At 34.0% G+C, this 7,697-nt stretch overlaps 1 protein-coding gene across 1 annotated transcript in view; it reads right to left on the bottom strand.

Moving 5' to 3' along the window:
• Positions 1–2,749: 2,749 nt before the first annotated feature.
• The window catches only part of TMIE (transmembrane inner ear), a 49,697-nt gene continuing 44,749 nt past the window's right edge, over positions 2,750–7,697 (bottom strand). Inside the window, exon 4 of the mRNA XM_072413022.1 lies at positions 2,750–3,503. Within this exon, the coding sequence (XP_072269123.1) occupies positions 3,133–3,503 (371 nt within the window). The 3' untranslated portion in view covers positions 2,750–3,132. The remainder of the gene's footprint in view (positions 3,504–7,697) is intronic.

The raw sequence follows: 7,697 nt of genomic DNA, 5'->3' as shown, positions 1-7,697 counted from the left end.
TGTTAAAGAGGACCTGTCATTTTTATGACAAATTATGTAACCTGCCATTGCTGGATTTATTCTAACTCATGCTTATTGCCTGGTTGTTAAGCTGATCCTTTGGCTTCAATGATAATAGTCACACACCTGTCAATAGACTGCAGGTAACATGTGGGGCCAATAGCTGAACACCTGTGCTGCATCCTCATTCTGGGTCAGTAATTCAATTGGTAGTAAATGGTAAGGATCAGAACAGCCGGCTGTATATTATAGTGGAAAGTCAACAATGGCAGCTTACGTAATGGTGGTGGAAGGAATTTAAGCTGTTCTCTTACCAAAACGAAATTCCCCTGCAAAGAATAATTCATTTAGTGAATGTGGTGATAACTCAAAATAACCCAATCACATGCAAGAAAATAAAAAAACAGGATTTTTCCTAGCACATGATTAGATGGTTGCAATCAGCAGAACTTTATTTATTTATTAAGGTAAATGAAATATCCTTTGCATGGAGATCATTCATTTTGCTGCAAGAATATCTGGAAGCCCAATTGGCCTATATTCTGCTTTAATGGCCCAAGTGGAGAGGTGTCTGTTTAAAAGAAATCTCTGCTGTACGTCATATTTAACATCGTGCTCTGATAATCCTTTATCATGCATGAAATGTTAATATTGGTAACATATTCATGAATAAAAAATATTTTAACTGAAACTTGCAGAACAATTTCTGTACTAAATGCACACAAAAATATATATAATTACATGTACATATAATATATTATTAATATCATTGTAATTAATAGTTTATATTATATTGTAGAATATATAAAAATATATATTTTGCATCGAACAAGATTTAAAGTAATCATAGCTTCACCTTTATTCAGAGTTACATTTGCCGTGTCTCTAGTAAATCAACCTGATAAGTGGATCTGAGTCCCAGGAGAAATATAAAAATCTGGTGTCGCATTAAGTCAGCCGTCTTTTTTTTCATTGCAGCTCTTACTGATTCATGATTAACTACAAGCCACTTTACAAAGTGTTTACAAAGCAAACTGAACCGCTTGACTGCTTGATTTTTAAAAATGTCCTAACAGCTGCAACGCTTAGTCTATGAAGAAGTGATAACATCCATTAGAATATAAAGATTTAAGTGCTGTGCAAATCCTAAAATCACCATCAATGTAGCGTAGCCTTAGCTTTCAAAAGAATTCCCCAAGGTGCAATTTGACAGCGCAGTCTCACATCTTATATAAGTGAACTCTAACAACACACTTAAATGTTCTATCTGCTTGCAAAAAATACCTTTCATCCAGAATTCTTCTGAGCTGATAACTTCTTGTGCTCTGTGGATAAGAAGAAGGTATGGAGATGAAGAGGAATCTGTGTTCTTTGTAATTAGTTAGAATTGGGGCGCAGGGCTCCCCATACGCAGGGCTGACACCATGTATTTTGCAATTCAGAGCTGTGTTGTCATGTTAGGAAGGAACTGTATTACTGCCATATCAAAGGGTATTTTTCGGTACTTGCAGCAAGGTTTAAGCAAAAAAAAACCATGGGGAAATGTGAAAACATCCTAGAAATGGACTCACTATTTATAAAATATACCGTATGTACAGTGTTTGTAATATATAATTAGTTACATTTTCTAATAAATTGATGTACATGTTTGCACACACAGTGAGCAATAAAATATTTATACATTCCTAATAGTCAGTAAAAGAACTAACTATTTCAAAGTTCACACCTTTATACCCCATATCAGTGCTTTTCATTCAGTGTTCCTCCAGGGGGCGCTAGGGGTTCCTTGAGCAATGAGCAATTTGTGCATTTCAGGTCAGATTAAATGACACCAATGATCTGTAAGGGTGACATTCTTTTCAATGGCCAGCAATGTAACAGGAATTCTTCCCACTGACCACCACACTAATATACTGTGAGCTGTGGATATAATAATTTTAGAAGGGGTTTCCTGAAGACAGTATTGTTTCTTTATTATATATATATATATATATATATATATATAGTATGTATATAGTGTATATGAGCAAAAGACAAAAAAAAAAAATGTTAAAAAAATGTAAAAAAGAAATATACTTTGACAAGTATAAACCTAGGTCACAAAATTCAGCAATCAATACTAACATTCAAAACTGTGATCTATACAAATGTCAATAAAATTAGTAAATACTTCCATGGTGTGTTGTGTTTTTACCAGAAAAAAATTAAAAGGGAAAAAATGAAATCAGATGGACTTGATCTATTTATTTTTAAATCTTTTAGTTGGTTTATATATGTTTCTTTTTTGAGTTGATTATGATGGGTCATTTGCTCATACATGATCTTTTGTGCATGACTGTTGGCCACCAGTAGATGGCACTAAGTCCTCCATGTAAGTTGTTACAAACAGCCTAACTTTGATCTGATTTGATTAACAGCCCTGATCTGTCAAACCAGAGACAGATGCAGTTCCAGGACGTGACACTTGGTGTCTCCTGAGTATAAACCAAGAATCTTTTTTTATAGGTAATCATATGGGTAAATTAAACATTATTGTAAATTGTACAAGTTACACTGAAATACCTTAATGACACTTGCAGACTATCTACATTTGTCTTCTTTTTGTATAGATAGGTTTTAGCCTATCTTTCAAAAAAGTTTTCATATACTTGGGACTTATACTTTTTGTATATTTATGCAGAACATCCAAACTGATATTTATGGATACTCTTTATAAGTGATTATATGTGTTAGGGTTGTTTTAAAGGGCTTTGATTGTAGCATATATTTAACATTTATTAAATATAGAAGTAATAAAATATTCTTAATTAATTATTATAAAAAAGGCTGTATCTATATAGATAGGAAAAAATAAATTAGGTCAGTTTATTTCCTATGGGTTTTAGACTTTGCTTTACAGTCCGTTTTTGTTCTGCCCTATATAAAAAAAAATACTTTTTTCGACCTCTTGGAAGTCTTAAATCCACACACTTCAACCTCAACGTATCAGCCCGGTCCCTGGAGCAATGTAAACAAAGCCACACCCACTTTTTCAAGTCCCACCTACATCATAGAGTGCAGATAAAATCCATGGGAGTGCATTTTTCTTGGCATTGCATTTTCACATTCATGGTGAAGACAATAAAATGAGTTTCATTTTTTCGCCGATGGCTTCTTTGCGTCACCTCCTCCACCTTTTCCGGTGGATTTTGCTTCACCTCCTCCTTTTCCCCCTGCTTTTGCATCACCGCCTCCTTTCCCACCAGACTTTGATGCGGCACCCGATTTATCCGCCGCAGCATCTTTATTGCCTTTTTTATCAGTTGCCGGTTTATCAGATCCTCCTTTTTCACCTTCCTTCTTCTTTCCTCCTTCTTTGGCATCTTTTCCATCATTTTTTCCTTCTTCTTTGCCCTTCTCGCCCTCTTTTTTCTTGCCGCTTTTGGTTCCTTCCTTCTTGGCCTCTTCTTCTACTTTCCCAGATACAGTGGGCACTTCCTTTTTCTTGGGTTCTGCTTTCACAGCTGAAAACAAAAAAGAATATGTTGGAACCGTGACAGTTTTCAAAGAGACCACATCAATTAGGAGAATCTAACAAATATATATATATACCTGTATGTGAAAAGAATGTAGACAGAGATGAAAATAGATAAAACAGTCAACTTCATGTAAGTTGTTACAATAAGCTTGTCTTTGATCATTCAAACAATAGACAAATGCAGTTCTAGGACCTGACACTAGTTGTCATCTGAGTATAAACCTTGAATCTCTATTTATTAGCATTTTGAGGCCAAAATATTGGAGTAATATTTAAGACTGTTATGATGTCAACAAACAAACTCAAAAAAGCTTTGTCTTTATAAATATTTCTTCTTTATAGACTCTACAAAGTTTGCACCCCTGAAGAAGCAGTAAAGTAGAAACTGTGAAACATGTTGGGGATACCATAAGATCAGTAGTCTTAAGCTAAATTTTAATAACAACTGTATTAAGTTATATTTTAGTAAAACATTTTTGCTAGACATCTATTTACAAGAAAATGCTACTGAGTTTCATATTTAGCTTAGACATAGCGCTCTGATAATCCTTTATCAAACATGAAATGTTTGTTTAAAAAGTGATATATTACAATTAGAATAAAAAACTGAAACTGAGCACAAAAACTTGCATTAATATAATAAGTATAATTATACTGTACTTTAAGTCTCTTTTATGTGAACCAAATGCCTTTAAAAAGCACTACCTTGTAAAAGTAGCATGTTTTTCTTCTTTCCTCAGTGTTAAAAATTGAAATTTCTATTACATATAGCATTTTATCACATAGATAAAAGTATATAAATTAGTAATATATTTTTATTAACAGCAACATTTTATTTCTGTTACAATGCCTTGCAAATATATATTTTCAAATAAAAAAAACAGATATATATTTATTTAAAAATTGTTTTATTTGTTTTTACAATGTTGTACAACAACAAAGACGCTATTTATAAATATAAATATTCCACCCCCACCGTCAATTACATTATTTCCCTTGTCAATTCATCTGAAATTCACTGAAAGATGGTCGAATCCCTCTACTCTTCTCCGTTTGGTTCCTATTAAAACAATTATTCGTTCTGCCACCTAGTGGCCAATCCTCAAACATGCACAGCTGTCATAATAGGAAATTAATAGGAAATTAACAAATATTATGAGCGAATTGACAGGGGAATACTTTATAAATAGAGCCCTAAAAAAATTCACAAACAACATTATTAAATACTTTAAAAAGGTAATAAAATCAATGATTTCATAAAAAAAATTGCAGAAAAATAAGAGCTGACTATTTGGAATGCAGAAAAAATGTTTAGGAAAGTCTTTGGAGTTGATTTTCTAAATCTGTTTAGGATTTTTGCCCTCGAGAGGGAGTAATTTACTTACTTTTTGAATGTGGGGAAAATTTACTTTGCAACGAATACTCAATTGCACGCAAGAAAATATTAGAAAACAATATTTTTGTTTGTACTTACAATCTACAGCTTACAATCAAATTTTATCAGGCACCTGAAGAGGGAAAATCAAAAGTAAAAGACCCAGGGAAGGTCATCCTTTACAAAAGGTAAAAGGAAAGTAAGAGATTTTCATTTGGCTACTTGTTATGATAAAAATTCACAAATTTGATATTGTACATTAAAATATCAGAAATTTTGTATAACAATCAACCACAAATATAGTATGACAGCAATTATGTCATTTCATTGGCCAATTTATATAGACCCGACGCATTTGCAGGAAAAGTTCTGCTTCCTCAGGGGATTACCAGTCACTAGCAGATTTAGAGTAAAACCTGCATAAATATCCAATTTTTAAACTCAAAATAAATACATCAAGGCCAATAAGCAATGATTGTCCTTGTAATTCCATATTTAATGACGTATGTGAAACCAATATAGCATAGAGCACATAAATAAACCCAATGGAGGGAGGTGGATCTCCAACAACAAGAGTTTATCACAGCAGGCAAGTCGTAAAGAAAAAGAAGAAATGCATACAGTCATACATTGATAAAAGGGAAACAAAAGTTAAAAAGTATTGAATTTTAATCATAATGAATCCATGTTTAAAGAAATACTTAGAAAAGTGAAACTTTCTTCTATACTTTTTGTGTAGTTTGACCTTCCCTGGGTGTTTTAATTCCCAATAATAACCCTATTTAGAGATGTGCTGTTTTGATCTGATTTGGGGATTTTTAAAAATCAAAATCTTAAATCAAATTTAAAGTTTAGTTTTTAACACCCCCCCCCTACAAAGTCAAATTGTTGGGGGTGTCAGAGGGATCAGAATTTCCCCAAAGAAAATGTTTTTCATCATAGTAGGAGTCTGGTTTTTTAAAACACTTTTTTTTCAAAGCTGCCTGCCAACGTTTCAAGTATATTTGAAAGCCACCAAACAATATAATGTATTGTGAAGAAAATTGCTGGGGGTGTCAGGGGAACGATAGGAACAGTGAACAAAAAAACATGCAGTTATTTTGTAAATCAAAGGTAAAATGTAGCTGGGAAATGCATTTGTACGGAGAAACAACATGCTTTTTAAAGATTGATTCTATGTAGAACGTGTCATCTCAAAGTTCCCCTGACTCACAGTTCATTGAAGCAGTTCTGACAAAATACTCCACTGGCTACAATAAGATTTTAGCAGTAAAATCATTATACCAAAATTCATTATACCACACATTTCAAACATTTGCAATCTAAAATAAGGTAATCCCCATACCCATACTAACCAACACTTATTGTACATTACCAGAGCTCCTAGATTTGTATATTTAGAATAAAGTATCCTCCATAGCTTCCAACTTACTAATACTTTTCATTTTTTGCCTACTAAAAGACATTTCTACATAAGTGTTCCTTCTGCACGTGTGTTATATTCATGAAGATGTCTTCACTTTGCTATTATCTCTACCTTGTAAACTTTGGTGTAGTTGTCGCCTAACAGCATATTTATAGTTTGATATATATACACCTGTATATGATTTATGACTAATGGTTTCTAACTATAGTAATGTAATGAGGGGCCCCAAAGCCTTGGATTTGTTTGTATTTGTTTTTTCTAAGAAACAATACTAATTATTATAAGTTTGTCCTATTTGTCTCAAAATATGGCGAAACGCGTCAGAAACATAATAGTCTCTACTTTCTTCAAGCAAAACTAAAGTGAAAAAAAATCACACTTACCTGTAACCCCCCTAGCGGTATTCCCGGGTGGATATACCATGCAAAAAGCAATAATCCTGAGTCAAATTCGGGGTCACTAAAAACATAAAAAAAAAGCACCTACCTTGTTCTGTTGGCGTCCCCCGGCGTCCTGCTGGTCCCTACAGCTCCTCCGGACACATCTTCTTTCTCCGATCTCCATCCGGCAACTGCAGAGATGATCTCCAGGGATTCCTGATGCATGTGTCGGTGCGGACGGGAGGAGCGGTGGGAAATTCAAGTAATTTTGAATTGGATTCAATACAAAATAGCTATATTGAGTCCAATACAAAGAAATCTTTATATAATATATATACCGTATTTTTCGGACCATAAGACGCACTTTTTTTCCCCCTAAAGTGGGGGGGAAATCAGGGTGCGTCTTATGGTCCGAATGCATATTTTTTTACTTACCTGTATCCCCGCCGGTGCGGAAAACCTGGTGCGTCTTATAGTCCGGAGCGTCTAATGGTCCGAAAAATACGGTATGTATCATTATATTCTATATATATTATATATGCTACTGTATAGTTATAATGTTTCATTGCTTTATTATTTTTTTTATTTTTGTTTTTTTTTATTTAAAGTTTATCATTAAATGTTTTATATATTGGACATTTTTTGGTGAGTTATGCCTAAGAATTATAGGACTAAAATGTAAAATAAATTTCCATGCAAAAAAATGTACAGCTTTTTGGGTGGAAATATGGACAGAACTAGAACACTAGGGAGGTCTAATTCAGCAGATCCCCCGATGGTGCTGGACCTTCCTTCAATCCGGGCCCATGCCGTCATGGTATTCTTCTTCGTCCTGCTGCGGAGGAAGTGCCGGGCACCGCCATCTTCAGTTTTCTTCGGTCTTCTTGCTACATCACCCAATCTCACATTGAGCAGGTGCTAGATTGGGTGATGTAGCCGTCTGTAAAGGGGAAAAAAAGAGAGCCAATCTCACTGAGCATGCGTGAGATCGGCATCTCT

The sequence above is a fragment of the Pyxicephalus adspersus genome, chromosome 5, assembly GCF_032062135.1.
Source record: "Pyxicephalus adspersus chromosome 5, UCB_Pads_2.0, whole genome shotgun sequence".
In the NCBI taxonomy this organism is placed as follows: domain Eukaryota; kingdom Metazoa; phylum Chordata; class Amphibia; order Anura; family Pyxicephalidae; genus Pyxicephalus; species Pyxicephalus adspersus.
This window is presented reverse-complemented; position numbering and strand designations above follow the sequence as displayed.